Below are 14,629 nucleotides of genomic sequence, written 5' to 3' on the forward strand. Positions count from 1 at the left end.
TTTTTTTAAATTTAATCTCATTGTTATATATGCCATGAAATACGTTTACATGAAATCAGTTTCTGACATGATTCTGGAGTTAAGTTAATTTTAATTGTCCCCTGCCCTCATATTCCGTCCCTATATTGCTGGAGACATTAAATAATACTGGGATAATAGTTCTTGTAGTATTCCCATCCATCTAGAATTTTAACCAAGTGATTATTTTGCACTTGTGAGCATGGTCTGTGGATGATAACAAATTATTCAACCATATGCAGTGGAAGGTAAGGGATTTGGTTAGGACTCACTAATAACCAAACCTGATGATTATCAACCAATATCACCAGAGGCACACTTCTTAGCACTACAGTACTTAGGAATGTGAACCTTGACTATCCTATCCCACCTCTGAACAAGCACTCAATTTGGGTGAGGAATACCAAGCCCATTTATAGTCCTTGTACTAGAAATAGCATGACTTAGCAAAGGCTCAGCAATATATCACAAAGTGCTTTGCCTGTTGAGCCACCAGGTGAACATGTTGACGGGACCTTACGTCCTTTAATCTGGTCAATGTTTGGAAGCAAAGGTTGGTTGTTGTAACAAGGATCAGCATGCCAATACTGAGTACGTCAGAAACTGCGCATTGATGAGGTACAACATGTATTCAAATGTAATTATGCAGAACACATTTAAAATAATTGCCATTTAAATAAATTGAGATAAATATCAAGAAATTAATCCATTTCCATTGGCTGCAAAGATATGTGACCAGCTTACTACAGCAGAACAGTAGAGCCCATTACTTCAGCAGCAAACTTTAAAAATTGACTATTTCACTTGCCTTTTTCATAATTTATAAGTTTAAATAATGCACATCTATCAGCAAGCCTCTGGCTGGACTCAGCAATTTCAAATCCTCTTTTCCAGCAAATACAGCGAAGGTATTCATTGAGGTACGAGATGAAAATGACCATGCCCCTGTTTTCACCAAGTCTCTCTACCTAGGTGGGGTGACTGAAGACGCCAAGACATTCACCACTGTGCTACGTGTTGAGGTGAGTGAAGATGACAAATGAACATTGCTACATGAAACCAAATAAACCAATATTCACACAGAATCATTTTCAGATTTTACTCCATACAAAAGGACTTTTTATGTTCAAGGTCAATTTTGCTGGTCGTCCTTCCACACATTCCTCTTAATTCGGCTATGTTTTTTACTTGAAAAATTGAAATGATCCAGTTGTTCAAATTGAGAAATGTGAATAAAACAGTGCGAGAAACGTTTTTGTGCCATTTCAATCTGAATTGCAGGTAATCAAGCAACAGAAAATTACAACTCTACTCCATTTACTAAATTGTTTTTAGCTAAATTTGCATCATTACAAATACCAAACACAGATTGGAACAGCTGCTGCTGTTTTTAGAATCCGTTGAGCTGGCGTTCTTAGTAAATTAAAGGCCTGTGCATTGGTTTTCTGGCATTTATTTCAAATTACTCATTCTATGAAGAGTTGAATTGAAAATGTACTTAATTGTAGGAAAGTCCAAAATTACATTTTGATATTGTTTTTTGTGGCTCCTAGTCATTCTTAACAACCAAAAGGTGAATATTAAAGTAGGATTTTAAAAAATATTTCTCCTATATTATATATGGTAGACAGGTTTTGGAGAGTCAGAATTTGCATTACTTGCTACAGTATCCCTAGATTCTGACCTACTGTAGTAGACACAGCCTTCATATGGCTGTTCCAGGGAGGATTCTCATTCATGGTAACCTTGCAGGATGTTTATGGTGGGGAATTCAGCAGCAATTCCATTGAATGCCAAGGTTAGATTCCCTCTTGGTGGTGATGGTTATTGCCCATCATTGTATGGCACAAACATTATTTGCCACTTAGTAATCCAAGTCTGAATGCTGCCCAGGTGCTGCATGCCGGCACGGACTGCATCAGGATCTGAGGAGCTGCGAATGGGACTGAACATTGTACAGTCATTGGCAAACATTCCAATTTCTGAACTTACAATGTTGGGAAGGTTGGGCCGAGGATATTATCCTGAGGAACTCCCGTACTGATGTCCTGGGGCTGAGTTGATTGTCGTCCAGATGGAGATGCCGCACTCAGTCAAATGCTGCCTTAGTGTCAAGATCTTTCACTCTCACCTCACCTCTGGAATTCTGCTCTTTTGTCCACTTTCATAACAAGGCTGCAATGAGGTCTGGAGCCAAGTGGGTCTAAACTGTTCAATTATTGCAGAGTAAGTGCTACTTGATAGCACTCTAAGTGAGACCTTCCATCACTTTGCTGATGATTGAGAGTAGATTGGTGGGATAATAATTGGATGGGTTGGATTTGTCCTGTATTTGTGGAACCCATACTGAGCATCGGTGAGCCCTTTGCTCTGTGCCCCTCCAGTGGAGTATTGAATTCAGTGAGCAGCTTATGTCTAGGCACTAAAATTTGCCAGCCATGATTGTATTGAGTGGGGGAGCAGGCTCGAGGGCCTGAGTGGTTTACTCCTGCTTCTGTTTCTTATGTTTATTCAACTCCTTATTATCTACTTGTCTGACTAAGCTTTTAGTCATCTGTCATAATATCTCCTACTGATGCCCAATGCTAACTGTTGTTTGATTGTACTTTAATGCAACAACTTGGGATGTTTAAATAATTAAAACAGCTCCATAATTGCAAGTTGTTGTTATTGGGAAAACGTGATTGATTGCCCATGAGCTTCCATCCTTGGAAAATTGCAGTCATTGCTCCTGCGATTTTGTGATAAGCCACTCACTGCCTGCACGGTTCTGCCAGGACACGAGATCTCAAACATTTCCCCCTCACGAAGCAGCTGCTTTATTGTTAACATCAAACTGGCAGTGAAAAGGTTAGCTCTGTATTAATTCCCTCATTTATATTCAATTCAAGTCCGCTTTCATGGCAATGCATTAAAAAATAATCCCTTTAAATGAATGATTAAAATCACACTTCTCTCAGTAGATGTATCTTTCCCAATAATGGTTTGAGGTTGGTGAACTTCTTTTCAAAGTAACTCCTCTTGAACTTATATTTTGATTGAACATGGCTATCCTCTTGAACACAGTTCTCATAGAACATAAGAACATAGAACATACAGTGCAGAAGGAGGCCATTCGGTCCATCGAGTCTGCACCGACCCACTTAAGCCCTCACTTCCACCCTATCCCCGTAATCCAATAACCCCTCCTAACCTTTTTGGCCATTAAGGGCAATTTATCATGGCCAATCCACCTAACCTGCACATCTTTGGACTGTGGGAGGAAACCAGAGCACCCGGAGGAAACCCACGTACACACGGGTAGGATGTGCAGACTCCGCACAGACAGTGACCCAGCGGTGAATCAAACCTAGGACCCTGGCGCAGTGAAGCCACAGGACTAGTCACTTGTGCTACCGTGCTGCACGTAGCTTGCAAAGGCAATGATGGTGCCTGTAGACAACTGCCTGTACCACACGTGACAGCTAGGTGCCTATTTACCCACCTCCCCAAAACCACTCCCAATCACCCGAGAACAAACAGATGAGTGAAATTGTCACTGTCAACCGCAAAGATGCATCTCCCTTGGTGGAAAAGTATAACTCACCTCAGAAACACGCGTGTTGTCAGTTTTACAGCATTGGAACATAGACAATTGTAAGTAATGTACGATTCCCTTTGGAGCTCTCCATAACTGAAACACGTACATAGGCAGGGGTTTTATCAGAATATCAGGAAGTTCAATAACAGATACAAAAGCCAAGAGCAACCCTGCCTTCAATCGACTGTGGGCCCCTGGCCACATTTATTGGCCGTCCGCCAACTGATTAATTCCCTTTAAATATCTGGTGCCCTCCCAGGAGCTGCCAATCAACCGGAGCCCCGACAGATCAATGGTCTCAACAGCACCATCAGGAGTGGTGGCCATTGTTGGGACTACGGATGGAAGAGAGTAGGAAGCAAGCTGTCCTCACAACCAGGCAAGTGGGGTCTGGACATGCCTGATCCAGTCAGGTAGGCACTGGCAATGGGTGGTGGTGTCGTTGGTGAGGGGGATGTGGGAAGGTTGGCATGGGAGGTCTATCAGTGGTCCACAGAGCGCCCAAATAGAAGGCTCCTACCTCTGAGCCTGCCAGAATTCACTGGTAGCCTCCCGAGGCAGCCAAGGGCCCACCCACAACCAGTTAAATGCCTGTGGCATTTAATCCTACCAACTGTCCTGGCTTGAGACAATTCACACCTCTTTAACCTGTGTTATCCCTCCAGTTGCTCCATCTGGACCTGTAGACTTAATTACCTGCAGAGACTCGCATTCAAAGTATCGTCTTGCATCTTTGACTTTGTCTATATATATGTTTCTGGAACCCACCTCTTCATTCACCTGCGGAAGGAGCAGTGCTCCGAAAGCTAGTGATTCAAATCAAACCTGTTGGACTTTAACCTGGTGTTGTAAGACTTCTTACTGTGGCAGCAGAAAGAGGCCTTTAATTTTCAAATCAAGTGACTCAATTCGCCTCTGAGCAGGAAGGTCAAACCTCCATCTTCCCCATGCAGATTGTAACCCCAATTTATCTTGACCACAAGACATTTCTACATCCCCAGTGTGTACACAACCATTCCCATACTTAATGTGCCAATGTTCTTTCCTGACATTAACATTACTAAACATTATTCAGCAACTTCACAAAACATGCATTTTTTCAAAATAAAAAGACATTTATTATACTTTGAATAGGAAAAAGAGTTTATCTTACAGAGCTAGCCGATAATTAGAAAATGTCAGGACATTTATGAGTCTGAAAACAGAAACACAATGGTATTCAAGCGAATACTGGAAGAGAACAACTGTTGACAACTTCAGTAAGAGAACAGTCAAGAGAGATCAGAAGTGCAAATTCTGAAAGCAATTAAATTCAGAAGCTCAGTTTCCATTGACTCCATTCCATCTGCCAACTGATGTGTCTCTTATCCTATCTTTTTTCCATGGAAATGTTTTTTATTGAGTTTTCATATTATATATCCAACAAATTATAAATTATGCATTGTCAGAAAGAAACGTGCAAAAAACAACACCTATATTTACAAGCGAGCATCTTCATAGCAACAACTGTGGCTGTGACGACCCTTTAACCGGCATACATATTTTACATTCCCCAATATGGCCAAGACACATATTTACAGGCATTTATGTATAATCTGGTTTGGGCCTTAGCGTGCCATCAGACCGGTCCCTTGAGGCTTTGTCCCTCCTGCTCATACTTCTGTTCCTTTTTGTTTGCCTTAAGCACCCCTCCCCCCAATACCCCTCCGCCAACCCCCTCCTCCCCCCCCCCCCCCCCCCTGCTCAACTGGTTGCTGGTTAGACCAGGTCTTGTAAAAAGTTAGTGAACGGCTTCCACGTCCTATGGAAGCCTTCTTCTGATCTGCAGATGGTTAATTTTATTTTCTCCAGCCTGAGAAATGCCAGTTTGCAGTCTTGGGTGGTGCTCCCAATCGTCAGCCGAGCAAGATTCTCTGGCAGGCGATCAAGGGCGCAAAGGCTAGGGCATCAACCCTCTTCCCCATGAAGAGCTCTGGTTGATCTGATACCCCGAAGACCAACACTTTTGAGCATGGCTCCACCCTCACTCCCAAACCCTGGACATGGCCTCGAAGAAGGACGTCCAATACCAACAGGCCTGGGGCGAGCCCAGAACATGTGGGTGTGGTTGTCCGAGCCTCCCTGGCACCATTGACATTTGTCCTCCATCTACGGGAGTCCTGGTTAGGTTTGCTCTGTGCTTTGCTGCGTTAGGAACATCCCTGCGCACATGGAAGTTTGCCCTGTGCAGTGCTTTGATCCAGAGTCCTCCCCTACCTCTATGCTAGTTCCTCCTCCCATTTTTTCCTTGTCCCATCCAGGAGGAGCATACTCCCTCCAGCAGTCGTCCATACAAATCCCCACAGTTTCCTTCCCCAAGGTCACCCACATTTAGCAGCCTTTTTACATGTGAGCATCTTGGTAACAATAATAACAATAATCTTTATTGTCACAAGGAGGCTTACAATGCAATGAAGTTGCTGATAAAAGCCCCTAGTCACCACATTCCGGCACGTGCTCAGGTACACAGAGGGAGGATTCAGAATGTCCAAATTACCTAACAGCACGTTTTTCGGGACTTGTGGGAGGAAACCGACGGAGCACCCGGAGGAAACCCACGCAGACACAGGGAGAATGTGCAGACTCTGCACAGACAGTGACCAAGCCGGGAATCGAACCTGGGACCCTGGTGCTGTGAAGCAACAGTGCTAACCACTGTGCTACCGTGCTGCCCATAAGGGTAAGTCATTGTTTCTTTGCAGAGGCAGTTTTTGACTCAACTGTATCTCAGGTTGTTCCTTCTTTGTAGCTGAAACTTCTGTGAGTTCCCCCAGGGTCACTATTCTATCGTCCGTGTACATGTCCCAAACCATCAGAGTTCCCTCATCCTGTCTCCACCTTTTGAAGGTGGCGCCCATTATTGCAGGCGTGAATGTGAAGAGTCGCCTCATTTGGTATCACATTCGGAGCATGGCTACCACCACTCGGCTCCTCGAGTATTTAGCCAGGGGGTTGGGAGTGTGGTTGTGACTAGAGCTCGGAGGATTGTCCCTGTGCAGGAATTCTCCTCTATCCTCACCCACTCTGCTGCCGGTTTCTTGACCCATCCCAGTCCTCTTTGTGCAGTGGTAAAAATGTAGGTTCGGAAGGGCCAGGCCTCTCTTATCCTCTCTTCAGGAAAGGATTGCTTAACTCTTTCTTTCAAAGATTAATCCTTGTTAATTTGCCAGCATCACAAATTAACTGCACAAGGACACAGCGGCTGACTGTGGCAATCTCCCAGCTCCAGAACACAATTGCTTTAACAGTGACAACAGGAGACATATTAGCACTAATTTGGTCAAACAGCCTGGACCCATGAATGGACTTCTGCACAAATAATTTACGTTGGAAACCTGGATATAATTAGGAAGAAAATAATGTGCGTCTCAGCACAAGGGACAGTAAAGAGAATTCCCTGTCATAATTAGATCTTTGGTAGGTTTAATTTGGCTACCTCTGACTAGGGTACAGCAGGTTTTAGTGTTCACGTAAATCTGTGTTTTCGTCGTACATTAAACCCTACAAATAACTGTGCATCAGGAAGGCAGAATATTCATAAATCAATAACAAGACTTGTTACTCTTAGTGTTTTGGTTCCCTCTTGGTCGACATCCCTGAAGTGTTTATAAATCAGAGTCTACATGATTTGCTGATTTGTCTCATCAATAAGACTTTATGCACCTAAATTCAGAGGGGATGGGCAATGTTTTTTTTTCTTAAATTTAGAGTACCCAATTTTTTTTCCAATTAAGGGGCAATTTAGCGTGTCCAATCCACCTACCCTGAACATCTTTGAGTTGTGGGGGCGAAACCCACGCAAACATGGGGAGAATATGCAAACTCCACACGGTCAGTGACCCAGAGCCGGGATCAAACCTGGGACCTCGGCGCCGTGAGGCAGCAGTGCTACCCACTGTGCCACCGTGCTGCCCAAGGGATAGGCAATGTTAGATACGGGATAGGGCGGCACGGTAACACAGTGGTTAGCACTGTTGCTTCACAGCGCCAGAGATCCGGGTTAGATTCCTGGCTTGGGTCACTTTGTGCGGAATCTGTACGTTCTCTCCATGTCTGCGTGGGTTTCCTCCGGGCGCTCCAGTTTCCTCCCACAAGTCCCGAAAGATGTGCTTGTTAGGTGAATTGGACATTCTGAATTCTCCCTCAGTATACCCGAACAGGTGCCGACGTGTGCCGACTGGGGGCTTTTCACAGTAACTCAATTGCAGTGTTAATGTATGCCAACTTGTGACACTAATAAAGATTATTATTATTATGTTGTTTCCTGAAATAGTTTGCTTGACACTTGGCAACCTTACTGATCTAAAATGTCAAGCAGATATCTTTGTCTCACCATATGTATCTATAATTTAAAGAACAATAACTCTCTGGAGTTTGATGGAGCACTCTCCACTTGGATGGATGAATGCTGCTCAAGAAACTCAACCCTATCCAGCCAAAAGCAGCCACTTGATGAGCATCCAATCCATGACCTGAAACGTTTATTCCTTCTACCACTGGCGCACACTGGCAGCCATGTATACCATCTATAAGATGCAAAACAGCAACATGCAAAGGGTTCTTTGACGGCACGTTCCAAACCCAAAGATTCTACCCATGAAGGACAAGGGCAACAGACATGTTGGAACAGCACCACTTGCAAATCTCCCTCCAAATTGCACACCATCGTGACTTGGAACGAATGAGAAAAGCACTGTTCCTTCATTGTCCTGTGAAAAATCTTAGTACTCCTTTCCTAACAGCAACATGAATATAATATTTGCAGTGCAGCGGCTCCAGGAGGCAGTTCACCACTGCCTTCTCAAGAGCAATTAGGGATGGATAGCAAATGCTAGCCTTGTGCGTGATGCTCACATCCCATGAACAAATGACGAAAAAGTTACAATTGTGTAAAGTTTAACTGACACATGGGGCTGGATTCTCAGGTCCCCCCAGCCGTCTGTTTCTCTGCAGCATGCTGTTTGCTGGCAGTGGGATTCTCTACTCCTTCCACTTGTCAATGAGATTTCCCATTGAAGCCACGCCGTGCTGCCGTGCTACCCGCGGACGGGGGTACGCTGCCAACAGGAAAAGAGGATCCCGACAGCCAGAGAATTCCAGCCATGATTTCTGAGTAAAAACCTTTTTTCAACTGCTTATGCCCATAACACAATGGTAAAGTTTAGACAATGATGCTTCATTTTGTTGCAGAGGGATTCCTCCTTCCGTTCAATTTAGCATAATTAATCCTAAAGCGGTTCAATCTTAATCATCTACTACAGTTTAAAGACCTGTTACTGTAGATGTTGGTCGACAGCCAAATATTAGGCTCAACCCAGAATATATTATCATTCGCAAGGGGGCCGGGAGAATACAGAAAATCTGTAGTACCTCAGTGTCAAACAAAGTAGACCAATCTTGCTCTTTCTACCCTTCGGTATATGGAACATGGAACTTGTCATGATATTCAAACACACACATCATGATAGACACACCAACAGACAAATCAGAACACACAACACCACAACCAATGACAGAAAGATATAAAAGCACAGACACGACCCCTGGTGGTCAGTAAGAGCTGCAGAGGAGAACCAGGACACAGCTATTGCCAAAGACACTCAGGGAGACAGCACGTGCAGAGTATCCAGAACGAACTGTATTATAAGAGTTATAATAAAATAGAGTTGTACCACATACAACTGTGTTGGCTCATCTGTGCACCAGAGCACCCAACACCACATGGTACAGGAGTGGATCGATACCTGCCGGCATACCTCAGTGTACACAGACAACCAGCAGTGCCCAGGCATGATGTACGAGCTCCCGGTTCCGCAGGCGCTCCAGTGCGACGGCGACCTCCACGAAAACTGGCGGCGATTCCGGCAAATGTTCGAGTTGTTCCTGGCGGCAGCTGAACTCAAGGACCTGGATGATAAGGAAAAAATTGAATTTCTCCTCATCGTCGCCGGTGCAAGGGCAAGAGCAATGTTCAGAAGGTTCAGGTTCTTCAGGAGGCAGCAAAGGCACGATTACCAGGCAGTCATGGGCAAATTCGCCAAGTACTGTGAAGAATACGCAATCCAATGGGGACTTAAAGGTAAGAAAAGCTGCAGTACTCACCTCGTGGCTGGGATCCCGGAGCCCGAATTCCCGGGCCTGAGAAAAGGCTGGGTCGAGGTCGGCGGCCATCTTGCTAAAGGTATAACGCTAGCACAGTTGCGCGAGAAGTGCGCAGAACCGGAAGTTTCGTTTGCGCATGCGCGAGATGGTGCGCATGCGCAGTCAAGAAATCGGCCATCGGTAAAGGAACAGCGATCTGAGCATGCGCAGTCGCTTCCTACGTGCTACATACCGAGCGTCAGGATGTCAGAGGCCCAAGACTGGATCAATTTAAAAAGGAAATGTCCCAAATCCAATTTAAAAGGGAAACGTCCCAAATCAAAAAAACAAAAATCTGTTAAAGCTGTAAAACAACCTTCCTTCACCTGGAATGACAGCACAGTGCCGCAAATTGACCCAGGAGATGAATTTAACCTCCGAAGAACCCTCCGACAAGCAGTTACCTACGCACAAGCCGATGATTCCGACCTTGAATACTTCGATGATGATTTTTACAGTGTTTCCGGACCTCGCGAGCCCAATGATAGCTCCGTGGTCCTATATGACTATGACTCGGACGAACCTTTCGTGTTGCACATTGGCGGCCCCCATATTGAATCCGACGCAGATGCGGATTCATTTTTCGGATTTGAGGATCTTCAACCCAGCAGATATGACGTTCCAACTTATCAGTACCGGATGATGCTGCAGCCTGACATTACCAGACAGGGAGCGGTGCAAGCACACGGAGAGTGCCCTGCTGCCACACAGAGCGTGGTCCACGTCCCGCTCAACGTTCCCGACTCTATGAAAGAAGACATGCAAGACTCCAGAGTGCAGTCCTCGCATGAACCAGAAGTGACTCCAGTGTCACAAGCTTCCACAGCAAGCTCGTGGACAGCCTCCACGATAGAAGCAACGCAAGACTCCAGAGCGCAGTCCTTGCACGAACAAGAAGTGACTCCAGTGTCACAAGCCTCCACAGAGAGCTCGTGGACAGCCTCCACGATAGAAGCAACGCAAGACTCCAGAGCGCAGTCCTTGCACGAACAAGAAGTGACTCCAGTGTCACAAGCCTCCACAGAGAGCTCGTGGACGGACTCCACGATGGAAGGAACGCAAGACTCCAGAGCGCAGTCCTTGCAGGAACAAGACCATGAGGGTCTAGCAACCTCTCCTGACCAACCAGCGGCAGACGATGCAAGTCTGCCATGCTCCCGTGAACAGCAAGAAGGCTATAACAGCCTACCATGCTCCACTACACAGCAGCATGACCGTGACGGTCTCTCATGCTACAATAAAGGGCACAGCGCTGAAGACTGTTCAAGCCCAACTGAAGACAAGCCAAAGGAATCGCCTCGTCCAAGCCCGAAGAAAAAAGGTTTATGCGCTGACCTTCAGGATCATTGTAGCCGAACAGAGATTAATAATGCAGCACGGCCACAGAAGGATGCTGAGGATTTGCTAACGAAATTAATTGAATGTTTAACTTGCAAGGAGCAGACTGAGAATTGCCAGTGTTTTAGTACGGATCGAAAAAATGGACAAGACATTGATCCTCAGGTAATGGAAATAACACAACCTGAATCATATCTACAGCAGGGACAAATGTCTCCCTTCAACACAATGCCGCAAAATCCCAACTTCGGAGACCAGCAGTTAGTCAGTAATGACTCTTCAAACCTGGAGGGGAACATTAATTGCATTGAACCTATACACACTCCACTGATTATTGAGCAGAACATTGGAGCAAGAATCCTGAGGACACCGACATCGAGTAGCCAGATAACGAATTTAAAACCCACAGCAGTTTCAAGTGAACCAAGTGTGCTTTCCACTAATGATGAAGATGCAGATAAGGTCGACCCGATTATCCATTGTACCACACTAACCCCAGTGATTAAGCAGTTATGTATGGGGAGTATAATGTGGGCAATTGAGAACAGTAAAAGAGAGACTGTGACCATGCCAGTCCCAGCAAAATCAGACCCAGAGACCATGAAGGCATGTACATCAAACAAAGTTACATATGAGGTACCTGAGAAGAAAAGTGAAACGGAATGTTCTTTGGAAAATGGTACAATGTCGATAGAAACAGTGGATCCTATATTCGAGACCATACATATGGGAGAATTTGGGGGTAATAAACAAGGTTCTGCAATGTCTGGGGGAAGATTTAAAGTTCCAAAGAAGAAAAGCCCAAATGAAGGACAATGGCAAGACAATGACAGTCCACCGACATGGTGTGCACCACCAGATGAAAACTCTGACAATTTACCCAACCCTAGTGAACAGCAAGCTGCTAATGACGATCTATCCACGGGATGTGAGACAAGTGACGACAGCATCCCACTTCCCATGCAAAAGGTGCAAGGTGACAGACCTCGCCTAGTGCGTACCGAGGCACTCAACGATCACGGTGGGACCACTGACGACTGCGGTGGCGGCGCACCGCTTCCACCCTCGATGGCTCGAGCCTCTCCACTGGTTGGTGCATTCCTGCATGTTCCGACTCCAGAAGTGCAGCTTCAGGGAATCTCGGCTGCCTCCAGTGAACCTGTTGGGACTCCGGACGGGGGGCATCGACGGAAGGCAGACCGGACTCCAGATGGGGAGCAGCCAAGCGCCGACTCTGATCTGCGCACGCCAGACCTTGCTCCGGACGGGCGGTGTCGCGGCCTCGGTGATGGCACGCTCAGGGTGACGGCAGATGCCACGGCGACAGGGAATGGATCGCGTGGCAGTCCCACTGGGTCGGCAGTGGCAACCAGCACCGGCGGTCCAAGATGGACACACCAACTCGCGCCATCGCCAGACGTTGATGCGAGCAACAATTCTCTCTCCAAGGCGACATGCTTCGACGTTTCTCTGCGGAGTCGCCCTTCCGGCACAGCAGGTGGCCGGAACCAGCGTACATGGTCTTGGCCAACTTCCACATCTGGCACAGTCATCGCCTTGCATGATATTAGTGATGGTGCTACTTCGATGGCAATGACCCATCGGCTACAAGATGCCGTCCACCACAAACATAAAAAGAAAACAGACTCCACCTTGTTCCTGGCATGCAGGGCGGATGGATTGGTGCGTAGGCGCAATCAGCGGGCTGTGTGCCGCCTTCCACGCTCGCAACTGCACCGTACGCACACGCCGGATCCTCCACTGGTTCCCAAGGATGACTTCGTGGAGATGCCACGGATCATGCCCCTTCCATCGCCACCAGAACCAAACCACAGCCAGGGCACCACTAACAAAGATGTTGAATGTTATATTTGCAAGAATGAAAAAAAAACCAAGCACTGCATGAAGTACAACAAATGGTAAAGTAGAGACTTCGGCAACAGCATCACCTCCAACAGTCCAAGGTGAACCAGTGTGACCCCAAATCTCCACAGCTGAACCGGCTTGAGGACCAGCCCATTCTTGAGGCGGTCACCCATTAGACTGGACTTATAACGCTGTTAATACGTTCAAAAAGTCAAACACTTCTGTATTATAACCTGTTGTTGTTTATTGTTCCAGATATCGTCTGACCGGACCAATGTTCAAGTTTTTTTTTCTCTCGCATCCAAGTTTTGTTATGGTACAACCTTGTTAGTGTGACGCACCCGACATCGCCCCATGTAAATAGTTACGTCATAAACACACGCTGTACACAACACAAACGCACACTCTTAGATGCACTCACGACACAATTATATTTATAACCACGTAGGCACTTGTCTTTGTAAAAAGGGGGGATGTCATGATATTCAAACACACACATCATGATAGACACACCAACAGACAAATCAGAACACACAACACCACAACCAATGACAGAAAGATATAAAAGCACAGACACGACCCCTGGTGGTCAGTAAGAGCTGCAGAGGAGAACCAGGACACAGCTATTGCCAAAGACACTCAGGGAGACAGCACGTGCAGAGTATCCAGAACGAACTGTATTATAAGAGTTATAATAAAATAGAGTTGTACCACATACAACTGTGTTGGCTCATCTGTGCACCAGAGCACCCAACACCACAGAACTCACTAAAGCTGATAGGCTGGAAGAAGTGGAAAAATGGTCCACTGTCCTAGTCTGAAATCTTTCACTTTGATACACAAATAATTCACCTCCCTAAAAGACAATAATTTAAACCAAATTTGGTTTTTCCATGATGTGAAAGTAAAACAATCAAGCCCACTTGAATATAGTCAGAATTTTCAAAGCATCTGGTCTTGTGGAATGATTAGGTCCCTCTCTCAACAATAAAATCCAGAAAGAGGATGTCTGCTTGTGTGAGATAAGATAGCCTAATTAACTCTGGTAAGCGTAAATCGCTATCCATCTCGTAGACGTCACTGAGTCTGCCTTTTAATCTTCTGCCTCCGATAGTGCCTAAACAAATCAAAATGTTTTAATTTCCAACAATGAGAAGAAATTGCATTGTGTGCAATAACAGTTGATATTTACTGCTGACCTATAATGGGTTTAATTTTTGCACCCCACCTGATAATCACTAAATGATCCTATTCCTGGGAAATACACGGAAATACATTTTCCACCTCAATGACTGAAATTGAGTGCGTAACCTTTACTAACGAGCCTTAAGTGGTAAATTATCCAAAACAACATACAAATCACCATCCTCGGGGTTTATTCCAATTCTCTTCCAGCAGCTAGTGGCGTGCTAAGGCAGGCTCGTGGCTATTTCCATAGCTAGTAATTCCCGGAACAGGTCGCTGGTCTGTCGTCAGAGGCTGAAACCTTGAGGGGTGCCACTCCACATCAGGTGTGGCTCACCAGGAGTCTCTCCCAGCCATTGGCAAGTTTGAACTGATTTGCAGGTTGACAAACTCAGCCGCGTAATGAATGCACCGTCTTTGGCAATTAATTCCTGGGGTGGGACTCAAACCCAGAGGTTCTGG

General features: G+C 45.7%; 1 protein-coding gene across 1 annotated transcript in view; it reads left to right on the plus strand.

The window, feature by feature from the left end:
- pcdh15b (protocadherin-related 15b) overlaps positions 1-14,629 on the plus strand; it is a 2,356,722-nt gene that overhangs the window by 2,198,469 nt on the left and 143,624 nt on the right. Inside the window, exon 33 of the mRNA XM_072478931.1 lies at positions 913-1,040. Coding sequence (XP_072335032.1) covers positions 913-1,040 — 128 coding nt within the window. The remainder of the gene's footprint in view (positions 1-912; positions 1,041-14,629) is intronic.

This window comes from Scyliorhinus torazame, chromosome 16 (assembly GCF_047496885.1).
Source record: "Scyliorhinus torazame isolate Kashiwa2021f chromosome 16, sScyTor2.1, whole genome shotgun sequence".
NCBI lineage: Eukaryota > Metazoa > Chordata > Chondrichthyes > Carcharhiniformes > Scyliorhinidae > Scyliorhinus > Scyliorhinus torazame.